Genomic DNA, 27,856 nt, shown 5'->3' with positions numbered 1-27,856 from the left:
GCTTGTGCTCTCTCTCTCTCTCCCTGTGTCAAGTGAATAAATAAAATCTTAAAAAAAAAAAAGCAGGTATTCCTATGATCCTATGCCTTGTTTCTTAAATTCCACATATCAGTGAGATCATATGGTAATTGTCTTTCTCTGATTGACTTATTTCACTTAGCATAATACCCTCTAGTTCCATCCATGTTGTTGCATATGGCAAGATATCATTTTTTTTGATGGCTGCAGATCATGGGGGAAGAGAGAAAAAAAATGAAACAAGAGAAAACCAGAGAGGGAGACAAACCATGAGAGACTCTTAATCTTAGGAAACAAATTGAGGGTTGCTGAAGGGGAGGGGGTGGTGGAGTGGGGTAACTGGGTGATGGACATTGGGGAGGGTATGTGTTGTAATGAGCACTGTGTATTATATAAGATTAACGAATCACAGACCTGTACCCCTGAAACAAATAATACATTATGTTAATTAATTGAATTTAAATTTAAAAAAAATTTTTAAAGCAGGTATTCCTAAAAAAAAAAAAGGAGCTAATTACTCATCAATTACTTCTTCACATTATTTTCATTAGAGCTAATTTATATCAGTGAACAAATCTGCCACTGATATTTAATAATGAACCAAGAGTTCAAAAACTCAAGTAGAATCAGTGAGGACTGTGAGTGGTATTTTTAATGATATAATTTAGGGGTATCCTTGATATTAACACTGATTACACATTATAGCCACTTTTTTTTTTAAGATTTTATTTATTCATTCAAGACACAGAGATACAGAGAGAGAGAGAGCATGAGCACGGAGAGAGGCAGAGTGAGAGCGAGAAGCAGGCTCCCTGCCGAGCCAGGAGCCGGACGTGGGGCTTGATCCCAGGACCCTGGGATCATGACCTGGGCCGAAGGCAGATGCCCAACCATCTGAGCCACCCAGGTGCCCCACATTATAGCCATTTTAAACCAGTGTATTTTAAAGCCACTTATATTAATGGGAATGGTTTAAAATAGGTCATTCAATATTTTCTTTATTGGGGGGGTGGGAAATGCATGCATCCTGAGGCTAAGGAAATAACTGTATGATATCTGTTACTATATGAAATAACTAAAACACAATGAAAAGATAAAGCTTTTAAATAAAAGTACATTTGAACAATTCAAGTATAAATATATTTTTTCCTGGGCTTGTGGTTACAATTCAGTTATTTTAACACTAAATTGGACAGCAGGGTTAACATATGATTCTTTTCCCATAGAATGAATTTCATAGCAGAAAAAGGTCTAACTGCACATTCAGTGCTAGAATACTTTTCCCACACCTATCTCATTGGACAAATGAAATTATAGATGTGGAAGTACTATGCATTTGGTCAATTAGAGGTCCTGGTGATTATTCTCACATACATACTTTCAGGGACAGGAACTCATTAGTAACTATAACCTTTGCAGTTTGTTCCATCTTTGATAAATTTGATTATTTAAGGAATTACTTAAAGCAGAGAATATTGCACAGGTCAGCCAGAAATAGTTTACATGGTTATAATAAAATAAACACTGAATAATGATTTAACCAAATTCAAGACAACCACAGTTCAGAGGATGGGGAGACAGAAATTAAGGAAACACAAAGTCAGGGTGAGAAGAAGAATAAAAGAGAGCTAAATCTTCGCTTTCACAACACCAAAAGCCAAGTTTATTAGAAATAGGAAAATCAATGCCAAAAAAAACAGGGAGCAATTTAAATAATTGCCTCTAAGGAATAAGAAATTGGAGGAGGAAGATACCAAGGAGACTTTTGGAGTCTTGCGTAGAACCACCTGACTCTTTAAATAGTGTACCTTTTCATTTTGATTTTAAAAGTTAAAGTCATTTTATTTGGACTACGTCAAAACAAAAAGCTCTGCACAACAAAGGAAACAACCAAAAAACTAAAAGACAATCTACTGAATGGGAGAAGGTATCTGCAAATGACGTATCCAAAGAAGTGTTAGTATCCAAAACATATAAAGAACTTATACAAATCAACAACAACAAAAAAAACAAGTAATCCAATTTAAAAATGGGCAGAAGAACAAACATTTCTCCAAAGATGACATACAGATGGCCGACAGACACATGAAAATATGCTCAACATCACTCATCATCAGGAAAATGCAAATCAAAACCACAATGAGATACCACCTTGTGCCTATCAGAATGGCTAAAATCAAAAGCTCAAGAAACAAAGCGTTGGTGAGGATGTGGAGAAAAAGGAAACTTCATGCACTGTTGGCAGGAGTGAAAACTGGTACAGCCACTGTGGAAAACAGTATGGAAGTTCCCCAAAATTATAAATGTAACTACCCTATGATCCAGTAATTGCACTACTGGGTATTTACCCAAAGGATACAAAAACATTAATTCAAAAGGATTTACATACATTTATGTTTATTGCAGCATTACTTGCAATAGCCAAACTATGGAAGCAGCCTAAGTGTCCATGATTAGATAAAAGGATAAAGATGTAGTATATATACAATAGATTATTCAGCCATAAAAAAAGAATGAAATCCTGTCGTATGCAACATGGATGGATCTAGAAGGTATAATGCTAAGTGAAATAAGAGAAAGACAAATACCATATGGTTTCACTCAAATGTGGAAATTAAACAAAACAAATGAACAAATTAAAAAGAGAGAGAGACACAACCAAAAAACAGACTCTTAACTATAGAGAACAGAGGGTTACCAGAGGGGAGGTGGGTTGAGGGTGATGGGTAAAACAGGTAAAGGGGATTAAAAGTACACTTTTCTTGGGGCACCTGGGTGGATCAGTCAGTTGAGCGTTCAACTCTTAGTTTTGTTTCAGGTTGAGATCTAAGGGTCCTGGTATCTAGCCTTGCCACAGGCTCCATGCTAAACAGGTAATCTGCTTAAGGCTTCTTCCTCTCCCTCTCCCTCTGCCCTTCCCCAAGCTCACGTGCGCACCCATCTCTCTCTTTAAAATAAATAAATAATTCTCAAAAAAAAAAGTGTACTTCTTTTGATGAGCACTGAGTAATATATGAAATTGAATTGCTATATTGTATACCTGAAACTAACACAACACTGTATGTTGATTACACTGGAATTAAAATAATACAAATGGGGGCGCCTGGTGGCTAAGTTGGTTAAGCAACTGCCTTCCACTTGCGTCATGATCCTGGAATGCCAGGATTGAGTCCCGCATCGGGCTCCCTGCTCAGCAGGAAATCTGCTTCTCCCTCTCACCCTCCCCCGTCTCGTGCTCTCTCTCTCTCTCATTCTCTCTCTCAAATAATAAAAATTTTTTTAAATCTAAAAAACTAATACAAATGAAAATTAAAAATTAAAATTACTTGTATGTAATCAAATTTTCCATAGCTTCTATGCACATTAATCCAACCTATCCCTGTGGGGCCAAAGAAGAATGTTCATTTCACATGCATGGAAAATAAAATACATTTGCCCAGAGACATGTTCTCCATATAAAAATGTCTTTAAGCCAAAGAGAAGGGAAGTATGAATGGGAAAGGGCAGGGGAATGAGAATACCAGTGAGAACAGAGTAAAAACAAAGATACAGAAGGTACTCGGTGACTCTTTTTCTCCAGTAAGTAGAAAACAGAATGAAAACGATACTTAATGATTCAAAATCTAAATATTGGGTGCCCGGGTGGCTGAGTTGGTTAAGCATCCATCTACCTTCGGCTCAGGTCATGATCTCACGGTCCTGGGATCAAGTCCCACATTGGGCTCGAGTCCTGCATTGGGCTCCCTGCTCAGCGGGGAGTCTGCTTCTCCCACACCCCCATCCCTCCCCTTGCAAAAATAAATAAAAATCTTAAAACACACACACACACAAAATCTAAATGTCAACAAAGAGATGAGTACCTTGGGAGAAATGTAACCTTGGTACTTTGGTGTAGTTGTTCATTGATATGGGGTAAATAGTTCCAGTTCTCCTGTAGAAGGTTGGATTACACTTAACTTCCTGCATTTCCCACCTCTAGTGAATTGGTGTGGCCACCGGGTGACTTACTCTAGCCAATAAAATGTAAGCAAAAGTGTCTTATCTTGTTCAGGCAACAGTTTAACACCTAGTCTGTGGTAGGGCAGGACTTACTTTCTTCTCTCGCAGTCATCAAAAATGCTCAGTTGGTGGCTCCTCCTCAGCATGAGTCCCAGAATGAGCACAACACGGAGAACCCTCACTGATATGCAATGAGAATGTGACACGGGGGGAAATAAACCTTATTGTCATAAGCCACTGAGATTTGAGGGGTATTATGGCAGCATAATCTAGTTTATCTTCATTGGTATACACACTAGAACAAGGTGCTACCTTAACAAGAACCCCAAACACTGGGTCAGAGGCCAAGGAGCAAGGACTATTCAGGGCCTAATCAGGGAAACTTTCATCAGAGACTGGAGCTTGGCAATCCACATTAAGGAGTGACGAAACATTTGACAAAACGGTCACTACAATAATTTGGAGGTGACACACACCTAATGAATTTATAATGAGCAGGTACCCAGACCTGTGTGGCTAATGAATGTATTTATGGCCCTAACAGAAGAGGCTTGTAGACAGAAGATGAGCACTGAGCGATAGCTGCTGTTGGTTATGTTTAACGAGGTATTCAAAGAACCACTGCCATCGGGGCGTCTCGGTGGCTCAGACGGTTGAGCGTCTGCCTTCGGCTCAGGTCATGATTCCAGGGTCCTGGGATCAAGCCCCACATCGGGCTCCTGGTTCAGCAGGGAGCCTGCTTCTCCCTCTCCCTCTGCCTCTCTCCCTGCTCATGCTTTCTCTCTCTCTCTCTCTCTCTCTCTCTCTCTGTATCTCAAATGAATAAATAAAATCTTAAAAAAAAAAAAAGAACCACCGCCATCCAAGAGACTAGCGGTTTAAAACTTAAACAGTCCTTTAGCACCCACCCTTCTATTATCAGGAAGCAAGATGACAAAACTGCTCAGCCACGGGAAGAGGCCATATTCTCCAAAGCCAACTTCAGATGTAGCCAAGGATAATAAAAATGGAAGGACCTCCGGCAGAGTAAAGCCAAGGACCATGGAGAACTATGCCCTAGGGCATGTGCCAGAATATGAACTGTTTGTTACTGGTCTATAATAATGAGATAAACACAGACATTGAGTGTAAATGTCAAAAAGCTGTTATAGCCCATTTTACACAATATTTTTCTGTCTGTTGAATCTAAAAATTTTAAAATTGGGCTTGACATCTGAAAAGTGTTTTCATTCCATTTTTGTTATAATTCATTTTTATTGTAGTTAACAAAAATTTAAATTGAGATTTTGAATCATTAAGAATTAAAAAAAAAAAAACCCTGGTCATTCATGACAGACAGTTTGAAAAGCACTGACCTGGAGAATCCAGTGAACAGAACAAGAGCCCTAGCAATATCTGCCCAGTGAGATTTCAGAGTTCCTACAGTCTTGAGTCTGGTGTGTGTCTTCCATTCTTCCCCTCCCCAAAAGGGAACACTTATTATACATATTTGTCCCGACACTACCCTATGTATTCAACTGGGGGTAGGAAACAGATAACTTATAATGTCCAGACTGATAAGAGATTAGCACTACTGGGCATTACTCAGAGATCCTGGACTTTGAGCTTGAAACAGTGACTGGATGGGATTTGGGGGTTATATCCACTGGGAAGGGCCAAGGATGAACTACATGTAAGAAGGAGAATACCTGTTCAGAAAAAGGGTGGACACTGTTCAAATGTTTCTAGTTCTCTACACATGTTAAAATTATATGTCCCCACTTCCTTGAATTAGGTATAGCCATGACTTGATCTGGCCAATTAATTGTGCAGTGACATACGTAACTTCCCGGAGTTTTTCACAGTCAATATATTTTCATGACCCGTGACACATTTTTCTTCTGCTATGATGAATGATAACACTCAAAATGAGGCCTTCTCTGTTAAACCAAGTCTCAGAAAGAGGACAAAATGGGGCAAAGCTCCCAGCTAACCCAGAGTGAACATAAATTAAACAAACATTGTTGTGTTAAATCTCTTAAGTTTGGGGGTTGTTATTACAGTATAACCCAGTCTAGACTTATTGGTTTTAATGACAGCTAAGAGGAGAATGACTTGAACATAAATACATATACGGGATTTTTTTTTTTAATCTTTTACTTATTTATTTGACAGAGAGAGAAACAGCGAGAAAGGGAACACAAGCAGGGGGAGTGGGAGAGGGAGAAGCAGGCTTCCCACAGAGCAGGGAATCCGAATGTGGGGTGCGATTCCGGGACTCTGGAATTATGACCTGAGCCAAAGGGAGATGCTTAACGACTGAGCCACCCAGGCGCCCCTTTATACTGGATTTTCAAAGCACTAAATATCAAAGAATTCACAATTGACCCAATTTCAACTGTAGGACAATTCTAAAAGTGAAGAAGACTCTTTCAAATGCTACTGACTGTAACCACAACAGGGTGCCAATACCAAAAGAAGGAAGTCATAGGCAAATGTTTGCCAATACTACACACATACATCTCCCAACTACATGCAGACTCATACCCTTTGAGCCTGGAGGGGGCCCTCAATTCTATAGATGCTCCTGTCAGCACTAATCAGAGGCGGTAGGCAAGATGTAACTTTTGCTTCACCCCTAAACCCTAAACAAGTATGCCTGCACAGGTCATTTAAAAGTTGATAGGGGCACCTGGGTGGCTCAGTCGGTTAAGCATCCAACTCTTGATCTCAGCTCAGGTCTTGATCTCAGGGTCATGAGTTTAAGCCCCACATTAGGCTCCATGCTGGGTGTGGAAACTACTTTAAAAAAAAAAAGTTGGAAAAAATACGTGACATTTAACTAAGGACAAATACAAGAAGGTGACAAACACTGTGAGTTGGAACGATAAGGCAGTAGTACAAAAAGGGTTAAAGCTTGCAAACAAAACACTAAATAAAAAGCAACAAAATTTGGGGGCACCTGGGTGGCTCAGTTGGTTAAGTCTCAACTCTTGATCTCAGCTCAGGTCTTGATGTCAGGGTCGTGGGTTTGGCCCTGTATTGGGCTCCACGCTCGGCGTGGAGCCAACTTAAAAAAAAAAAAAAACAAAGGCAACAAAATTTTGCTCAGCACCAAAATACTGAGAGTCCCCAGAGGGCAATGTGGAGAAAGAATTTCAACAGAAAAAACATTCATCTTCCTGCTAGTGAGGGGAGAGGGAAGGATCTGCCTTCATTTGTTCCACAGCTGGAGCAGCTGGTGACTCTCTACAGTTAGAACAATCCCATTTTGGGATTGGGTCCTGTTTATAATAATACTCGGCAAATAGTTCTGCTTTTAAATGTTTGAAAGACCATTGTGCTGGAGTAATGTACCCTCCTAGAACAACAATATTCAACCACTGTGCATTTGGACACATTTCAAATTTTAGAATATCAAGCAGCAAGCTTTTCTAGAAGACCTTGGTTTGGTTCCCTTTATAAGATTAAATTTCCCTTATGATTAACCATAAAACTAAAAGTTTTCCCTCTCAAGAAAAAGAGGAAATTAACAATTGTAAACATTAAATTATACCAAGTTCTGGGGGCATCACTCTCAGAGAAAAGACACATTTCATATTTTGCAACAAATGGGGCATATAATGCTTACCAACTTCTTGTAAGAACATTCTGGCAAAAATTAGCTTATAGTTTAATGTTGCTACTGGAAAAAACCTGCTCACTGAACCAGCTTCAAATAAAATGTTGGTTAGATATCATCAAAGTTTCATTTAAGACTCCAATGGAAGCAATAAAAGGAGTCAACATATCTCTACTTCAAAGCTCCTTCAAGGCAGTTGGGGCAAAATCCTCTATCTGCACCCCTCATGTACCCCCAAAACAGGAAGAGGAAAAGAGACAGCCATCTGGACTTGCTCTGAAATAAGAAATTTCACAAGTAAAGACCTAAAATTAGTATGGGTACTATCCAGATGTTGTTTACCATTAACTTTGAGTAGAGAATATAAGAGAAAAAGAAAAACCAGTTCATGGTGAAAGTCTATTCGTGAACTGAAACATGTACCTCATCATTATGGAAGACACAAAATAGGCATGTCAGGGAACAGGAGGTTCCCCTCATTTTATGAGTGCCTAAAATCACAGAACTCTGAGTTCATGCTTAATTTACAAGCTTAAAGGGCCCCTGGGTGGCTCAATTAAGCATCTGCCTTAGGCTCAGGTCCTGATCCCAAGGTCCTGGGACAGAGTCCCACATCAGGTTCCCCGCTCACCAGGAAGTCTACTCCTTCCTCTCCCTTGCGCTCGTGACTGCTCTCTCTCAAATAAATAAGATCTTTTAAAAAAGAATAATAATTTCCCTTTAAAAAAATTTACAAGCTTAAGCACATAACTGCTTAACTCAGACCTATTAACTTCTTTCAACAAGCTGTACTCTGCTCTAGGCTGCACTGTACACCCTGCTCAGCTGAATGTTTCATCTGAGAGATCCCCCTAACTGTGCCAGGCCTAAACATCACAGTTTGTCAATATACCTATAAAGAATCCAAAACACATGAGTATCTGGTGCCTGGGTGAACCACTGTTCCAGAATCTGGAGTACAAAATAGACTTTAACGTTCCCTGTGGATCACTTAGCTAGGAAAGAAGGTAGCAGAACTCTTAACACAAAGCATTAGGACAAAGGATGGTGAGTTACCAAAGGCTGAGTCTTGATTGCACCAGTAAATGTAGCAGTGTCTTTCAAAAGGATACTGAATTTGTGATGTGCCACTCACTCTAAGGAGAACACAAATTGTTTTCTCATCAGTTTGCATTACTTCGCTCATTTTATTACCAAACGCTAAAAAGAAAAAAAAAAGGGGGAGCAAATGTCGTCAGTCCAATATATGCTGGAAGATCTATCCCTCGCTTATTTACAGCAATAACATAATATAGCATTTGTTTCTGAGCCTCAGGAAGAGCGCCACCATCCACCAAACACAGGACTAAGGCTTGAAGAAATACATACGGAATTTAAGGAGTACAAACTATTCTACTTCTTTCTCCCTAGACATTCATCAGACTTATAGTTCTGTTTCTGCCTTTTTCCCTAAACTTATGCCCAGAGCATCCTTCCAAATTCTAAGTTTCAAAGACCCACATTCCCCCTATTCACATCTCCTGTGGACATCCATCCCATCCTAATATCACTCCTCTAAGAGACATTTCCCGAGGAAGAGTTTTGCTTAAAGCTTCAGTTCACCCCCTCATTCCATCCCCTCTCCCGCACAAAGGGCTCACGAAAGCAAAACGCCCCTCAAAAGGATGCAGGTGAGGGCCCTTTAAAGCCAAACTCCAGAACTCAGTTGCGCAGCCCTTATTAGGGGACGGCCGCCAGGCTGAATCCCCATCCCGGCAGGCAGAAACCACAGCCCCTCCACCGAAGGACCCGCGCTGTCACCTACCTGCCCGAGACCTGCGGGCAGGACCTACCCGGAGGAACCCAGGCGGTTCCCGCGGCCGACAATTCCCCCCACGTGAAGAAGAGGCAGAAGGCAGGGCAGGCTGGCAGCGGCGAACCGCGGCGCTATCTACTAGGGCGCAGCAACCCCGCCCTCAGCGACTGCGGCCACCACCGCACGCTGGGGTCGTCCTGCAGAGCAAAAAACAACCCCAAGACTCCTCCCTCTCCTCGTGCTCCCTACGTGCGGCCTCTCCAACCAATGGAAAGCGCAGGAGGCGGGGCGAGAGCCGCCCCAGGTGACAGGCGACCACCGAGTCCTCCCGCCGGCGCGAGCGGGCAGTGCAGTTGCTGGGCCAATCGGCAGTGTGGGTGGGGAGTGAAGGGGAGGGAGAAAGTGAGGAATGGGGATGGCCAATCAGATCTTGGAGCCTTCGAACGACGGGTTCTGTGGCCCGTGGCCTTCCGAGCGCGGCGCGCAGGGGGCGTGCCCGCCTAGGCCAATCGGCGCGAGTCCACGGTGCGGAGCGAGCGCCTCAAATGCTCGGGTTTCTCAGCTGATTGTCTCCAGCCGAGAGTTGTTTTTTGCAGCTACCGAGCCGAGCCGCAGCAGGAGGAGCCGAGACCCCCGGGGGGGAGGGGGGGAGGCGGGGAGAGGAGGCGGGGTCCGGGGAGCCGCGGCTGCTCTGCGCGGGGCTCCGGGTCCTGTCACGGCGCTTCCTGGGGTTGGAGGTTGGGGTGGGTGGGGGGTAAGGGGGAAATCTTTCTCCCCCTCGACGGCGGCTCCGAGTCCGGCCCCTTCGTTCCCGCGCTCTCTTACCGGCCCCCCAGCCCCCTCATGAGGGTGTCCGTGCCGGGTCCGGCGGCCGGCCGCGAGCCCTCGACGCCCGGAGGCGGAGGCGGAGGCGCCGTCGCTGCCGCCTCAGGCGCCGCGGTGCCGGGCTCGGTGCAGTTGGCGCTGAGCATCCTGCACGCCCTGCTCTACGCCGCGCTCTTCGCCTTTGCCTACCTGCAGCTGTGGCGGCTGCTCTTGTACCGGGAGCGGCGGCTGAGTTACCAGAGCCTCTGCCTCTTCCTCTGTCTCCTGTGGGCAGCGCTCAGGACCACCCTCTTCTCCGCCGCCTTTTCGCTCAGCGGCTCCCTGCCCCTGCTCCGGCCGCCCGCTCACCTGCACTTCTTCCCCCACTGGCTGCTCTACTGCTTCCCCTCCTGTCTCCAGTTCTCCACGCTCTGTCTCCTCAACCTCTACCTGGCGGAGGTAAGGCGGGAGGACCGGCATGCGGGGCCGGGCGGGCGAGCGGGGCTGCCGCGATCAACTCGGGCTGAGGACTGGGCGGGGGGGAGGGGGGACCGGCCAGTTCGAGGCGGACCCGAGAGCAGCTTGGGGAAACTGAGGCACGCCTGGAGTGTGCGCCAGTGTGCTCGCCCTAAACTTAAGCGGCGGATAGACTCGGTTCCTGAGAGACTGGCGGGGTTGAGTGAGTGAGAGTGTGGGTTCTGACAACTTACAACAGGACCACCCTTTGTTCGGTGTTTTGGCCCTCCAAGGTAAGGTGTTGGTGGCACCAACAAAGTGGCATCGCAAGAAGTAGGAGCCCCGGTAGCTCTGCCGAAGCTGGACTGTGTTGAGAGAGGTTGGATGCTGAGGTAGCAGCAGCTCTGCTGAAGCTGGACTGCTGCCAGCCATTACGTCACCAGGCAGAGCTGTTCCTCTGCTATTGTTGCTGCGTTTCTTTTATTAGAAGCTTATATTCCCTCCTGCATCTTCTTTCCTGTGGCTCAATAAGCCTCACACAAATTCCGTTCGATAGTTCCCCAGCAGGGTTAATGATCAATAACCAAAGCCGAGGGTCAGTATAAAGACCTCCATAAAGCTCTTAATGTTTGCCCCACTTGCTCCAAGCTTTAGCTATTTATCCTACCTCTTACAGCCTAGTGGTTTGTTTTGTTTTGGGTTTTTTTTTTTTTTTGGAGCTAATTAAGATAGAAAATACTAGCTTAACCTGTGACTATTGCAGAAACAAACCACTAAACTGTTTTTGCAATAACTTGCTTAATAGCTGGAACCTAATCACACCCCCTTTCTCTTTTATGGGGAATTGCTGGTTGGATTGCATTGTTCTGCAGCGCCTAGGTATTTGACCCATTTCAAACAGGTTTGAGAGTGTAAGGTTGTCAATCAAGTGTGTCAGCTAGTGGTATTTAAGCCACAGATTTTTGAGAATTGCCCCAAAACTCTCCCTTCCCCATCCCCCCCCCAAAAAAAAGCTTGAGGAGGGGAGGAAACAAGGTGACATCATATGCTTAATACTGACTAATATAGAACAATATTGGTCTATGCAGCTAATCCTCTCAAAGGCTTTTGGAGGTGATGAGAATTAACATAATTCTGAGCAAAGGTAAAAAAAACATTTGAGGCAGATTGTTTATATTTTCTCCGTAAATCTACTCTTCTCCCATAATAGATGGAAAGTAGAATGCATAATTTTAAAATTACAGTCATAACTTCAGCTTTTACCACATTAAAAACAACAGTTGAAAATAAGTAACAAAACTAATTTAACTTGAATTCTTTTCTTTCCCCATCCTTTGGAAGTCCAAGCAATACAAGACAAAACCCAAACAGTGAAAAGCAAAAATAAAAAAAAATGGGCAATCATAAACCAAATAATCATGCCATGGTCATGTCACTTATTTGATGATGCTCTTCTAGTTGTTAAAGCTGTTATAACACTTTGGTCCTTTATAGTTAAATTGATACATTGTATTCTTCCCGACACCATTTCTGATAGAATACCAGTGACCTCTCATTACTGAAGCTTAAATCTAGCTTCAGACATAATTTACCTGAAAGTGACTAGCAATCCTTAAGCCATGAGCATCAGGATAATTTGTTTTTCCCCTATACATTTTGACTTATAAAATCATATTAATGATTCCCTGTAAAATAGTGGGCATTTTATAAAGTAGCTAAACACTCTTTTTTACTTTTTTTGGAGAAATAAGGTAATGCCATAAAGGGCATAAATCTTAAGGATACAGCTATGAAATTTTATGTATGCGTACACTCATGTTACCACCCGGATTAAGATAGACAGCATTTCTGGTGCCCCAAGTTATTCCCTTGTGCCCTCTTCCAGTCATACCTCTCACCTTGAGGTAATCACAAAGTGGCTAAACACTATCACAAGAGAAAAAGCATCTATAGTTAAGCTCAAAATTCTAAAAGTATGCTTCTACAGCATAAACTGCATGATATCTAGATTGGGTTTTCATGCTTTTAATTGCTGATATTCCAGGGGAAGAATTTAAATGTCTAAAAGTCTTCCTGTTAAATGAATTTTTTTGTGTGATGTAATTTTTCAAAAAGCAATAAAACTCAATAAACCTAGAAAACATTTGAAAAGAACATAGACTAAAGCTTTTTCCTTTTGTAGTGGCTCCTAAAAAGTGTAGATTATCTATGCTTGTTTTTTTATAATCAAATTAACAATTTTAAAACAATAACTATACTTAACAAATTTTCAACTGTTTAAAGAGATATCTTGACCAGAAATCATTTCCCTATTATTAGAAAAAATCAGGAGGAGTCTGTATTTAAAAGAGTATTTGAATTCAAATTTTTATATAAATTCCAAGTAACTGGAAGTATACTTTCCGTTGATCGTTCTGAATTAATGAAACTTTTTCAGTGAGTTCTTGGTATTATAAAAGTATGGTAAGGAAAATCTATCTGGTAACAACAAAACTGACATTTGATTTATTTTTTATTTTTTTATTTTTTTTACTAAAAGGCCCTATATCTGTTTTGAATAGTTGCACTTCTTGATTACCAAATCACTCTGTCTCTACTATCTGTCATTAAATACCAATTTCATTTTGCTTTTGGCCTCTTTAAAGCATTTGTTGCATACATTTCTTATGATTAAAAATATTCTAACTTTAAGGACTTAGTTACAAAAAACCATGGAGCAGAATAAAAACAAAGTTAGAAAAACAACCGTTACTACTCTAATGCATTTTGGTGGTTCTTCTAAAACTCATGAAGTTTTCAAAAAGTTAAGACTGCCTAAATCACTCTTGTTGACTACACTTGAGTGGAATTGAGATAAGGAGAAGTAGCCCTTCTGAAATAGACTTTTCAACTTAATCTCCTGGAAGCAGATACTTAGGGGGGGACCCACTGTACACTAATCTAAAAACACCTACTGAGCTTTTTTTGACATGATCAATAGAACAGGTACTTTACCAGAGAAAGGTTTACACTCTTGTACTTTTACCAGAGAAGGCTTCAATCTTTAAAACAGATTATCTGATAAAACTGTTGCTACCTACCACTGGAACAAGTAAAAGGACTTAAGATGAGAGTTGATAGTACACTGTCTTTGGAGTATTATTATATATGCCAAAATCAATGAGTTCATCTTCAAGGCCCATATTGACATTTTTTCTTACAGTTGTGTAACATGAATGCCAGTTGTTTAATCAGGATAAATATGGTGACTTAATCACTGACAAAATGCCACAATGCCAGCTAGGAAAATTAAATTCAGAATCTTAACTCTCACATTCATGGATGCTGTCATTGTCCCTGACAATGAATATATTCTTCCAAATATTGATAATATGTCAAATAATGTGTAGTTTAACTTACATGTACTTGAGTGTCATTATAATGTTCTGTGATTTCTCACAAAAGCATTTTCTTCACCTAACATGAAAACTCCTTGATTAAGTTAATTTATTATATTTTTATCTCATAGCAACTAGAACAATGGTGAATATATTATTGAATGACATTCTTTTTTTTTTTTAAAGATTTTATTTTATTATTTATTTGAGAGAGAGAGAATGAGAGATAGAGAGCACGAGAGGGAAGAGGGTCAGAGGGAGAAGCAGACTCCCCGCAGAGCAGGGAGCCTGATGTGGGACTCGATCCCGGGACTCCAGGATCATGACCTGAGCCGAAGGCAGTTGCTTAACCAACTGAGCCACCCAGGCGCCCTGAATGACATTCGTGAAAAGGCCAAAACTAGAAAATATTTAGCCATCTAAAATTTGGGGGTTAACTTGATTTTGATGAACATTTGAGGTAAATTATTTGTGTACTTTCTGGGATCTTTATATTTTCTGCCTAAAAGATTGCCTATTGGTATGAATGCTACGATTCTCTTAGATTATCATGATTTAATTAGATAAAAGTTAATTTTGATTACTGCAGGTAAAGTATTACTAATGAAACCACTTGAATATATTCGAGTTTTGCTTAGCAATACTATTTTTACATCATGGCAAATGACCCATAGTAATTAGGTCTTTGCTAATTTGGCTTCAACAAATTCTATTAAATAGAAAAGTCTGTAAAACAAGTAAGTTTCACATCAGGAATCAGTTATTATTTGCTGGAAATAGTGATTTAGTTCAGTGTTGGATTTTATAACACTGTCTTCACAAACCCCATGATATAGGTAGATACAAACAGGGTGTGATTTGTCCACAGTTATTGGGCTAATATGTATCACATAGGGCTACCATATAGCCAAAGGCTATAAAGTCTTATCAAGTGATCCATCCTTATGAACTTCCCTGGACACCATCAATGCGTTATTATTTAGTGCTTTACTATTTCATTTGCTTTCCCACTTTCCCCCATTTCAAACCTTTCCTCTTGCCAGCAGACTTTCTTCTCCCTTCATTCTCAGCATTTGACTCTCAGCTCCTAGTTTATGGAAGAAACCCGGGCCATCTGGCTGAACAAAGATTCAGAAAGCTACCTTAAAATGCTGTAAAGAGTATTTAATCTTTTTCAATGAATGATTGAGCTAGTAAGTGAGGAAATTCCTCAGAGGCAAGAAACCACACACACAAGAAAGAAGTGAATGCAGAATGATAAAGTACCACACAGATATTTGTCTTGGGGTTAGGAGTGGTTATTAGCTGCTTCCTGCTGGCTTAAAGGCTGGATTTTAAATTTTATGTGTTGGGGATCTGGGAAGGTGACATTGGAGGCAATACCTTGTGAAGTCTGATCAGAGACTTCATTCCCTCCAACTTAGTCACAGAATTCTCAAAGTGTATATCTTCTGTGGATGGACTAGGAAAAAGCAGGTTCTCAAAGGTTGATAATGGTCTTTGTGCCTATCTCTGCCTTCGTTTTGGGTGAAGGAGGCACATATTGGGGAAGAAAAGTCTTCCCTGAGAATGCATAACAAGTTTATTCTCACACAAGTTTGAAGCCTGAATTCACACCACTTCTGTGACCTTGGAGGAAAAAAATAAATAAACCCAACCTGAAAATGTAGTTTAATGGTATCCAGGCTTGGTAGTAACCTAAAGAACTTGGAAGGAACCAATGCAAATCATTTGTTGAGGAGTATAATTTAAACAAAGAATCCTGACAGGTAAGATTTCACAGGACATGAGCTCAAAATGAAAAATTCACTACAGAATCTACATACAAAGATTAAAGATATTAGAATTATCAAATACATAATATAAAATATTCATTTATGTGAATTAAAGTGAACAGTATTGATATGATTTTAAAAAGTTAACTAGGCACATTTGGAAATAAATCATTTTTAAATTAAAAATAAAATTAAAAGCTGAAATGAATGGTTAAACAACAGATTGAACAAAAAGAAATTAGTGGAGGTACCTGGGTTGAGCATCCAACTCTTTGTTTTGGCTCAGGTCATGATCTCAGTGCCGTGGGATCAGGCTCTGCATTAGGCTCCATGCTCAGTGCAGAGTCTGTTTGGGATTCTCTCCCTTTCCCTCTCCCTCCCCCTCTGCTTCTCCCCCCACTTGTGTGCCATCTCTCTCTCTCTCTCTCTCTCTCTCTCTCTCTCTCTCTCTCAAATAAAATCTTAAATTAGTGAAGATCTGAATATAAATCACCCAGAATATAGCCCAGAAAATAAGAAATCGAAAATATGAACAAAGGATTAAGGGAGAATGAAAATAGAGTAAGCAGGTCCAATATATATCTAACTGGAATTTCAGAGAAATTGTTCAAAGGAATAATGACTTAGAGTTTGCCCAAATTTATGAAAGACATCAAGTTTCAGAGTAAGCCCCCAAAATCCAGGACAGGCTAAATGAAAATGAACACAGAGTAAAACTTCAAAATAACAAAGACAAAATATTTTTAAAACAAGTAGAATGGCTAAAATAAAAAACACAAGTGTTGGCGAAGATGTGGAGAAAAAGGAACCCTCATTCACTGTTGGTGGGAACGTAAACTGGTGCAGACACTGTAGGAAACAGTATAGAGGTTCCTCAAAAAAATTAAAAATAGAACTGTCATAACCAGTAACTCCACCACTGGGTATTTACCAAAAGAATACAAAAATACTAATTCAAAAAGATATATGCTCTCCTGTGTTTATTGTAGCATTATTTACAATAGCCAAGACGTGGAAATAGCCCAGGTGTCCATCAATAGGTGAATGGAGAAAGAAAATGTGGTGTATGTATACAATAGAATATTATTCATAAAAAAAATGAAATCTTGTCATTTGCAACAACATGCATGGATCTTGAGGGTATAATGCTAAGTGAAATAAGTTAGAAAAAGACAAATACCATATGATTTCACTCATATAAGGAATTTAAGAAACAAAACAAATGAACAAAGGAAAAAGAGAGGAAGACAAATCAAGAAACTGACTTAACTATAGAGAACAAACTAATGGTAGCCGGGGGGAAGTGCATGGGGGAATGGGTGAACTAGGTGAAGGGGATTAAGAGTACATTTATCATGATGAGTACTGAGTAATGTATAGAATTCCTGAACCACTATATTGTACACTTGAACCTAATACTGTTAACTGTACTGTAATTAAAGTAAATAAACATAATACCTATTAAAATTTTTAAAAACTACACGGAGATGATATTACTAACAAAGGAAGAAAATTAGGGTGTTGACATTTCATTAACAACTAAAGAATTCAGAAGACAGTGAAACATCATCAGAATGCTGAGAAAAAGAAACCAGCAACATAAAATTCTACCCACAATGAAACTATCAACAATAAGGGTGAAGTTAAGAGGGACATCAGCAAGATGGTGCAGTAGGAATCCATGGACCCTCCTTCCCCCTGCAAATAGCCAATTCAGCAACAATTCACAGACAAATTCCCTTTGTAAGAAATCCAGAAACTAATTGAACGGCTTCTGCACCCCAGGTGAAAACAAAACCACAATCACCAAAATGAGTAAGGAAACCAGTCCCTGACCCCAGTGCAGTACCTTAGAACTGGGAAGAGACCACCTAGCTTTCAGCTTCTTTCAGTAGAGGAGAGGTGTTTGTTCACTCATCCAGCAGCCTAACTTTTCCTGGGGGGGTTCCCCAGGAAAGACTGTCTTTCCAGTGTTAGAATTCTAATGGGTCCAATACAGTCTAACAACCTAGGGGGAGAACAGAGACAGCAATTTGAACTAGTAAGCAATAGCTCCCCTCCCATATTTCAGCACAGACCAAGCGAATCAGAACTACAGCTTCCTACATTTCCCTGGGGAGAAAAAGAGTTGGTAGAGGCCCCCAGAATCTCTGGACAAGCTGATTAGTGAGGGCCGTCTTCTGTATAAGGACAGTCTGTGAAGACTGGGAGAGGTGACTGTTTTGTTTGTTGCACAGACACCAATACAAAAGTCAAGAAAAATGAATAATCACGCAAAGATGTTCCAAATAAATCCGCAAGATACATTCAGAAATCCTAATGAAACAGCGTTATATGATTTGCTTGACAGAGAATTCAAAATAACTGTCATAAAGATGCTAACCGAGGTCAAAAGAACAAAGCATGAACAATTTTGACAAAGCATGAGGATTTCAAAAGAAAATATTTTAAAAGTACAAAATGGAAATCATGGAGCTGAAACTAACAAAATCTGATGTGAAAAATTCATTTGAGGGGTTCATCATCTGACTAGATCAAATGGAAGAAAGGATCAATGATCTCAAAGACAAGTCATTGGAAATAATTTAGTCAGAAGAGCAAAAAGAAAATAGAATGAAGAAGAATGAACAAAGCTAAAGAGACTTACGGTACACCATTAAACAGACCAGTATATGCATTGAGTCCCAGTTGGAGAAGAAAGGACCAGAAAGCTTATCTAAAGAAATAATGGCTGAAGACTTCCAAATCTGGGGTAAAAATGAACATCCAGATCCAAGAAAAGGAGTCTAAAGAAATCCACACCAAGACAAATTATAATCAAATTGTCAAAAGTCAAAATGATTTTAGAAAGCAGAAAAATAGAGACTTGTCACATGCAGGGGAATCTCTATAGGACTATAAGCAGATGTTTCAGCAGAAATCTTGCAGGCTAGAAGAAAGTGGGATCATCTATTCAAAGTGCCAAAAGAAAAATACTACCAACAAAGAATAATATTGTTTTGCAAAACTATCCTTCAAAAATGGGAAAAATAATGACTTTACAGATAAAAGCTGAAGGAGTTCATCACCACTACACCTGCCTTACAAAAGATGCCAAAGAGAATTCTCCAAGTTAGAACAAAAGGATGCTAAAAAGTAACACAATAACATAAGTATGAAACTCATTGGTAAAGATAAATATATAGACAAATAAAGAATACTGTATTGTAATGGTAATTATTAAATCATTTTAATTCCAGGATAAATGTTAAGAGTATTAAAATAACAGTAAAATGTTAAAAGATATACAAAATAAATAGGTACAAATTGTGACAACAAAAAATGTTAAGGGGGAGAAGTTAAAGTGTAGAGTTTTTGTATACAGTTGAACTCAAATTATTATCAGCTTAAAATAAACTTATAACTATATTTTTTGTGTACTATAAGGTAACTACACACACACAGGCACATATAAAAACCTATAGAAGTCAGGGCACCTGGGTGGCTCAGTCGGTTAAACGTCTGCCTTCGGCTCAGGTCATGATCCCAGGGTTCTGGGATCGAGCCCCACATCGGGCTCCCTGCTCCACGGGAAGCCTGCTTCTCTCTCTCACTCCCCCTGCTTGTGTTCCCTCTCTCACTGTGTCTCTCTCTGTCAAATAAATAAATAAAATCTTTAAAAATAAATAAATAAAAACCTATAGAAGTTACACAACAGAAAAAGGAAAAGGAATCAGAGCATATCAATACAAAAACAAATCATAAAGAAGGACAGCAAGTGATGAAAAGAATGAGAAAACTAACAGAAAAATATCAACAAATGCAAAAAGTAAATCCTTCCTTAATAATAATTCTTTAATGTAAATGGATTATGGGCGCCTGGGTGGCACAGTCGGTTAAGCATCTGACTCTTGATTTCAGCTCAGATCATGATCTCAGGGTCATGAGACCGAGCCCTGCATTGGGCTCCATGCTCATCAGGAAGTCTGCTTGAGATTCTCTCCCTTTCCCTTTGCTCCTCCCCCCACTCACACACACACTCTCTCTAAAATAAAATAAATCTTTAAATAAATTTACATGGATTAAACTCCCCAATCAAATTGCTTGGAGTTGCTGAATGGATTGAAAAAAAATAAAAGACCCAACTATATACTGTCTACAAAAAACTTGCTTTAGATTTAAGGATACACATAAACTGAAAGTGAAGGGATAGAAGAAGATATTCCATGCAAATAGTAACCAGAAGAGAGCAGTGGTGGCTATACTTAGACAAAATAGACCTTAAGTCAAAATCTGTCATAAGGGGCAAAGAAAGACATTTTATAATGATAAAAGGGTCAATCCACCAGGAAGATAGAACAATTATATAGGCACCCAACGTGAGTACCTAACATATAAAGCAAATATTGACAGAACTGAAGGAAGAAATACACAGTAATACCATAATAGAAACTTCAATACCACATTTTTAATAATAGCTAGAACATCCAGCAAGTGGGGCGCCTGGATGGCTCAGTTGGTTAAGCGTCTGCTTTCAGCTCAGTTCATGATCTCAGGGTTCTGGGATTGAGCCCCGTGTTGGGCTCCCTGATCAGTGGGGAGCCTGCTTCTCCCTCCCCCTCTGCCTCCCCACCCCCGCTTATGAACGCTTTCTCACTCTCTCTCTCTCAAATAAATAAAATCTTAAAAAGAGAGAGAACATCCAGATCAAAAAGGACACAAAGCACTTGAGTAAACTGTACACCAAATGGACCTAACAGACATATACAGAACATTTCACCCAATAACAGCAGAATACACACTTTTCTCAACCACATATGGATTTTTCTACAGGGTAGATGAGAATTTAAATCACAAAATAAGTCTTAGCAAATTTAACAAGATTGAAGTCATACCAAGCATCTTATCTGAACACAATGAAATGAAACAAATTAATAGCAGAAGTAAAACTGGAAAATTCACAGCTATGTGGAAATTAAATAACACACCCTTGAACAGCCATTGGGTGAAAGAAGAAATTAAAAAAGGAAATTAGAGGGGTGCCTGGGTGGCTCAGTCAGTTAAGTGGCTGCCTTAGGCTCAGGTCATGATCCCAGGGTCCTGGGATCGAGCCCCACGTCAGGCTCCTTCCTCAGCGGGGAGCCTGCTTCTCCCTCTCCCTCTGCCTGCCACTCCACCTGCTTGTGCTCTCCCTCTCTCTATCTCTATGAAATAAATAAAATCTTAAAAAAAAAAGAAAGTAGAAAATATCCTGTGACAAAGGAAAATACAACATACCAAAAATTATGTGAACAAAAGTAGTACTGAAAGGGAAGTCTGTAGCAATAAATGCCTACATTAACAAAGAAAAAAGATCTCAGATAAACAGCCTAACCTTACACCTCAAGGAACTAGGAAAAAAAAACAACAAACTAAGCCCAAAGTTAGTAGAAGGAAGGAAATAACAAAGATCAGAGTAGAAAGAAATGAAATAGAGAATTTAAAAAAATGGAAAAAGTCAATGAAAGAGTTGGTTTTTTAAAAAGATAATTTTTTCAACAAACTCTCAGCTAGACTAAGAAAAAAAGAAAAAATTGGAAACAAAAAAAGAGACATTACAACTGATGCCACAGAACTAAAAAGGGTCATAAAAGACCACTATGAACAATTATACACCAATAAACCAACAAAATGGATAAATTTCTGGAAACATAAAACCTACCAACACTGAATCATAAAGAAATAGAAAATCTGAAAACACCTATGAATCAATAATCAAAAACCTCCCAACAGAGCAAAGCTTAGACTAAGATGACTTCACTGAAGAATTCCACCAAACATTTAAAGAAGAATTAATGCCAGTTTTTCTCAAACACTTTGAAAAAAAAAATTGAAAAGAACACTTCCTAACTCATTTTATGGGGCCAGCATCACCCTGAGACCAGAGCCAGACAAAGACAACACATGAAAAGGAACCTACAGGGGCGCCTGGGTGGCTCAGTCATTAAGCGTCTGCCTTTGGCTCAGGTCATGACCCCAAGGTCCTGGGATCAAGCTGCGCATCGGGCTCACTGCTCCATGGGAAGCCTGCTTCTCCCTCTCCCACTCCCCATGCTTGTAGTTCCCTCTCTTGCTGTGTCTCTCTCTGTCAAATAAATAAATAAAATCTTAAAAAAAAAAAAAAGAAACCTACAGGCCAATATCCTGATAAATATAGATGCAAAAATCCTCAAGAAAATATGAGCAAATTGAATCCAACAGCACATTAAAAGGATCATACACCAAGTGGGATTTGTCTCTGGCATGCAAGAATGGTTCAACATAGGAAAATCAATTAATGTGCTATACCACATTAACAGAATAAAGGATAAAAGTCATGTGATCATTTCAATAGATATACAGAAAAGCATTTGACAAAATTTAACATTCTTTTGTGATAAAAACTCTCAACAAAGAAGGAATAAAAGGAAATTACCTCAACATAATAAAGGCCATATATAAAATGCTATGATAACATCATTTTCATATGTCTTGAGATATTGCCTAATTTCCCTTTGGGTTTCTTTTTTAACCCAATGGTTGTTCAAGAGTGTGTTGTTTAATTTCCACATAGGCATTTGCCTTTGGCTCAGATTGTGATCCCAGGGTCCTGGGATCAAGCCCTGCATTGGGCTCCCTGCTCAGTGGGAAGCCTGCTTCTCCCTCTCCCTCTGCATGCTGTTTCCCCTGCTTGTGCAGGTGCCAACCGACTGAGCCACCCAGGTGCCCCACATGTGGTCAATTTCTAAAAATATTCCATGTGTTAATAAAAAGAAAGTGTACCCTGTTGTTGGACGTTGTATTCAATGAATGATCGCTTTTTGTATTCCCGTATATTTTATATGCTTAAATTTTTATGTTCCTTATATTTTTCAGTAGCAGAAGTGAAAATGAAAAATTCACAACTCTCTCCCTTTGCCCCTCCCCACCGCTCATTCGCTCTCTCTCAAATAAATAGATAAGATCGAAAAAGAAAGAGAGAGAGAGAGAGAGAGAGAGAAAGAAAGAAAGAAAGAAAGAAAGAAAGAAAGAAAGAAAGAGAGAGAGAAAGAAAAAAGAAAAAAGAATTTGACCACATGCTAGAGCATGAAAGCAACATTAACAAGTTAGAGACAGTGATTGAGAGTGCATCTCAAAACTTACCAGCTAGCTGGGCCTATGTCCCATCTCCATAAATGGGTTATAATGCCAATCCCATAGAGTTGTTATGAGGACTAAATGATACCAAATTCAGAAAAAGTAATTGTAAAAAATAGCTGCAAATATCTCTCATGAACCTAGATGCAAAAATCCTTAGCAAATCAAATCCAAAAATATACATAAAAGATAACATATCCTGACAAAATAAGTTTTATCCTAAGAATGCAACATTGGTTTAAATTTCAAAAGTCAATGCAATAAATCTTATTGACAGTGTAAAGGAGAAAATCATATCATTTCAATAGATGCAGAAAAAGAATTTGACAAAATTCAACAACCATGATTTTTTAAAACTCGACCTGTAGCAAACTAGGCAAAAGAGGAGAAATTCCTCAATCTAATAAAGAACATCTACAACAAACCTACAGCCAACATTATACTTAAAATGAAAGATTGAAAGATTACTTCCACACCTGGCTGGCTTAGTTGGTGGAGCATACAACTCTTGATCTCGGGGTCATGAGTTTGAACCCCACATTGGGTGTGAAGATTACTTAAAAAAAAAAAAAAGAAGAAGAAAGATTACTCCCTAGGACAAGAAGAAGGTAGTTTCACTTCTTGTCCTAGCCATTGTGCTAGAGATTCTAGCCATTGCAATAAAATAAGAAAAAAAAAACTTAAAAATTACAAAGATGGGGCACCTGGGTGGCTCAGTCAAGCATCTGCCTTCAGCTCAGGTCATGATCCCAGAGTCCTGGGATCAAGCCCTGGGGACGGGCTCCCTGCTCAGCGGGGAGTCTGCCTCTCCCTCTGCCCCTGCCCCTGCTCATGCTCTCTCTCTTTGACAAATAAAATCTTTTAAAAAAATTATAAAGACAGAAAATACACACAAAAATATCCAATTAAAAAGTGGGCAAAAGACATGAACAGACATTTCTCCAAATAAAACATATAGATGGCCAACATACACATGAAAAGATGCTCAACATCACTAATCATCAGGGAAATGCAAATCAAAACCACAATGAGATATCACCTCACACCCATAAAAATGGCTAAAATCAAAAATACAAGAAACAACAAGTATTGACAAGGATTCAGAGAAAAAGAAACCCTCATGCACTGTTGGTGGGAGTGCAAACTGGTGTGGCCACTGTGGAAAACAGTATGTAGTTTCCTCAAACTAAAAACAGAATATCATATAATCCACTCCCGGGTATTTACCCAAAGAATACGAAAGAATACTGGGTATTTACTCAAAGAATATGAAAGAATACAAAAACACTAATTTGAAATGATAGATGCACCTCTGTGTTTATTACAGCATTATTTACAATAGCCAAGACATGGAAACAGCCCAAGTGTCCATCACACATTCCATATATATTACATATATTCCATACACACATATTCCATTGTGTGTGTATACATATATGTATACACACACACACACACACACATGCGCACAATGGAATATTACTCAGCCATAAAAAAGAATGATATCTTGCCATTTGCAACAACATGGGTGGATTTAGAGGGTATAATGCTAAGTAAAATATGTCAGAGAAAGACAAATATGACTTCACTCATATGTGGAATTTAAGAAACAAAACAAAGGAAAAAAGAGACAAATCAAAGAACAGACTGTTAATATACAGACCAAACTGATGGTTACCAGAGGGTAAGTGGGTTGGGGGGGATGGGTGCACTAGGTGAAGGAGATTAAGAGTACTCTTACCATGATGAGCACTGAGTAATGATTAGAACTGTTGAATCACTATATTATACACCTGAAGCTAATATATCACTGTATATTAACTACTGGGATTAAAGTAATTTTTTTAAATTAGAAAGAAAGAAGCAAAATTATCTTCATTTGTAGGTAACATGATTAGGTTAAAATCCTAATAAATCAACAAAAAATTGTTGTAACTAATAAGTGAATTTAAGAAGCTTGCAGTATATCACTGTATTTTATATACTAGCAGAAAACAGTTGGAAAATGAAATGAAAATAATTCCATTTACAATAGTGCCTCCCAAATTAAAATACTTAGGAATAAATGTAATAATAGATGTTCAAGTCCTCTATAATGGAAACTACAAAGCTACTGAGAGAAATTAAAGAAGGCCTAATGGCAAGATATACCCTGGAAAGCTCATTATTTTTAAGATGTCACTTGTCCCCCAAATTGACCTATATATACAATGCAATCCCCATTAAAATATCAGCAGAATTTTTTAGTAGCAGTTGCCAAGATGATTTAAAAATGTATGTGGGGGCACCTGGGTGGCTCAGTCCCTCAAGGGTCTGCCTTTGGCTCAGGTCATGATCTCAGGGTCCTGGGATTGAGCCCAGTGTCCTGCATTAGGCTTCTTGCTCAGTGGGGAGTCTGCTTCTCCCTCTCCCTCTGCTCCTCCTCCCACTTGTGCATGCATGCATGCACTCTCTCTCAAATAAATAAATAAAATCTTTTTAAAATGTATGTGGAAATACAAAGGACACATAATAGTTGAAAAAATTTGGAAATCATACCACCTGATTTTAAGACTTACTTTAAGGGCACCTGGGTGGCTCAGTTGGTTGGGTGACTGCCTTTGGCTCGGGTCGTGATCCTGGAGTTCCGGGATCGAGTCCCGCTCAGCAGGAAGTCAGCTTCTCCCTCTGACCCTCCCCCTTCTCATGTGCTCTCTTTCTCTCTCTCTCAAATAAATAAATAAAATCTTTAAAAAAAAAAAAGACTTACTATAAAGCTATAGTAATCAAGACATTATAATACTGGGGAAAAATAAACATATAGATCAATGGAGCAGAATGAACCAGAATTAGAGAACCATACATATATAGTTAGTTGATTTTTTTTAACTGTGTGGTTCCAGCCTCATCTTATACTGTGTCCCTCCTTACCCCTCACCACTCCAGCCACACTTAGCATTCTTTCAGTCCTTTGTACTTGCCATTTCCCTTCTACCACAGAACCTTTCCATATTATTTTCCCTCTTCTTAGAATGCTATTTACTTTGCTTAGTTAACTCTCAACCCCAGAGTGACACTTCTTCAGGAAAGACTTCACCCCAACTATCCAACCAGATTAGATTCCAAAATTATAGACTCTCAGAGCATTATGCTCCTTTCCTTAATATCATTTGCACATTTTCAATTTTATATTTGTGTGATTTATTTGTGGGAGTTTACTGGACTGTAAGCATTATAGGAATAGGGACCAAGTCTGTTCTTGCTGTATCCCTAGCACCTAAATTAACACCTGGCATGTATTAGGTGTTTAATAAATATTTATTGAATAAATGAAGCCCTTGTTCACCATATCTTAAATATTCTGTGGTAAAGGAGTCCCTGAATATATAATTTCACAGGAAAACTTTCTCTACCCATCTTTTCTTTTTTTCTCTTTTTCCACTTATCTCCCTCCTACCCTCAAAAAGAACATTTCCTTTAAAACAGAGGTCCCAAACTCAAATGCTTAGGCATCTGGTACTGTTATGTATGTGATCAATGCATTGATTTGGATAGTTGAACAATTCACGGAGTTTAAAAGAAACTTCTATCTCCACAAATAAAATCAGAATGTCTAACTCAGCAAAGTAGAACTTTTCACCTAATTTGTTTTAAATAAAGACAAACTTTTATAAATTGTGCCCTTGTTATCTTTTAACTTTAACTTTGTTAAGAGATCTGTTTAAAGTAGTATAACTTTAGTAGCCCTGAACTAGATGTCTGGTAATCTGAGTTCTAGTCCAAATTCTGTTTTACTTGACTAACTGATGTTTGCCAAATCACTACTTTTCTGGGCCATTTATTTAATTTCTAAAGTGATTACTCTCCTTGATATCCAAGACATCTTTAATTCTAATAGTCTGACATTAATAAAACAATCTAGAATTTGAGGGTTTTATTTTTTTTTAAGATTTTATCTATTTATTTGAGAGAGAGAGAGAGAATGTGAATGCACGAGCAGGGGGAGGGACAGAAGAGAGAGAAGCAGACACCCCACCGAGCAAGGAGCCTAACTCGGGGCTCCATCCCAGGACCCTGAGATCATGACCTGAGCCAAAGGCAGACGCTTAACCAACTGAGCCACCCAAGTACCCCTAAAATTTGAGGGTTTTAAAAAAGAAAAACTCTTCTTTTTGACCTAGTTTTAAGATTTAATACACTGTAAATTGTGAGTTCTATGAGTTGTGAATACACTGAATTCTATCTCTGAGATATGAATGCCAATTTTATTTTTTAAAAGATTTATTTATTTATTTTAGAGAGAGCATGAGCAGGAGGGGCAGAGCAAGAAGGAAAGAGAATCTCAAGCAGACTCCATGCTGAATATAGAGCTTGCCACAGGGCTTGATCTCAAAACCCTGAGATCGCGTCCTGAGCTGAAATCAAGAGTCAGATGCTTAACCAACTGTGCCACCCAGGTGCTCCATGAATGCCAGCTTTTAAAAGTTACACATATCATGTTAAAACTAATGAAAGTTTAGTTTGTTTAGGACATAAATACTTAATATTTAGGATCATCTGCTTTCTAAAATAAGTTGTGGCTAGATACTTCAAATCTGTATGTTATAACTTTTTACAAAAATTTAGTTATAGCTGCTATTTTTCATTAGCATATTGATCACACTCTAGAATTATTTTTCAGCTTCAATCTCAGTATAAAAATGTTTAAGTAGGGGCACCCGGGTAGCTCAATCAGTTAAGTGTCCAAGTCTTGATTTCTGCTCAAGTCATAATCTCAGGGTTGTGAAATCGAGCCCAGTTCAGCTCCATGCTGGGCGTGGAGTCTGCTTAAGATTCTGTCTCTCCCTCTACCCCTTCCCTCTTTCCCCTCTCTAAAAAAAAAAAAAAAAAAAAAAAAAAAGTTAAGTAACATTTTCTT

The 27,856-nt window shown here is 39.3% G+C and overlaps 2 protein-coding genes across 2 annotated transcripts in view; one reads left to right on the top strand and one right to left on the bottom strand.

Annotated features, from left to right (window-relative positions):
- Positions 1-9,585, bottom strand: part of TXNDC16 (thioredoxin domain containing 16) — a 115,614-nt gene extending 106,029 nt beyond the window's left edge. The window contains exon 1 of the mRNA XM_028099704.2: positions 9,423-9,585. The gene's annotated coding sequence lies outside the window, so the exon portion shown is untranslated. The remainder of the gene's footprint in view (positions 1-9,422) is intronic.
- A 671-nt stretch (positions 9,586-10,256) lies between these two features.
- Positions 10,257-27,856, top strand: part of GPR137C (G protein-coupled receptor 137C) — a 67,041-nt gene continuing 49,441 nt past the window's right edge. Inside the window, exon 1 of the mRNA XM_028100690.2 lies at positions 10,257-10,676. Coding sequence (XP_027956491.1) covers positions 10,257-10,676 — 420 coding nt within the window. The remainder of the gene's footprint in view (positions 10,677-27,856) is intronic.

Source organism: Eumetopias jubatus, unplaced genomic scaffold, assembly GCF_037043125.1.
Source record: "Eumetopias jubatus isolate StellerSeaLion01/CBP00866 unplaced genomic scaffold, mEumJub1_p1.0 scaffold_7, whole genome shotgun sequence".
Lineage (NCBI taxonomy): Eukaryota > Metazoa > Chordata > Mammalia > Carnivora > Otariidae > Eumetopias > Eumetopias jubatus.
Note: the sequence above shows the minus strand (reverse complement) of the source record. Positions and strands in the feature narration are given on the sequence as shown.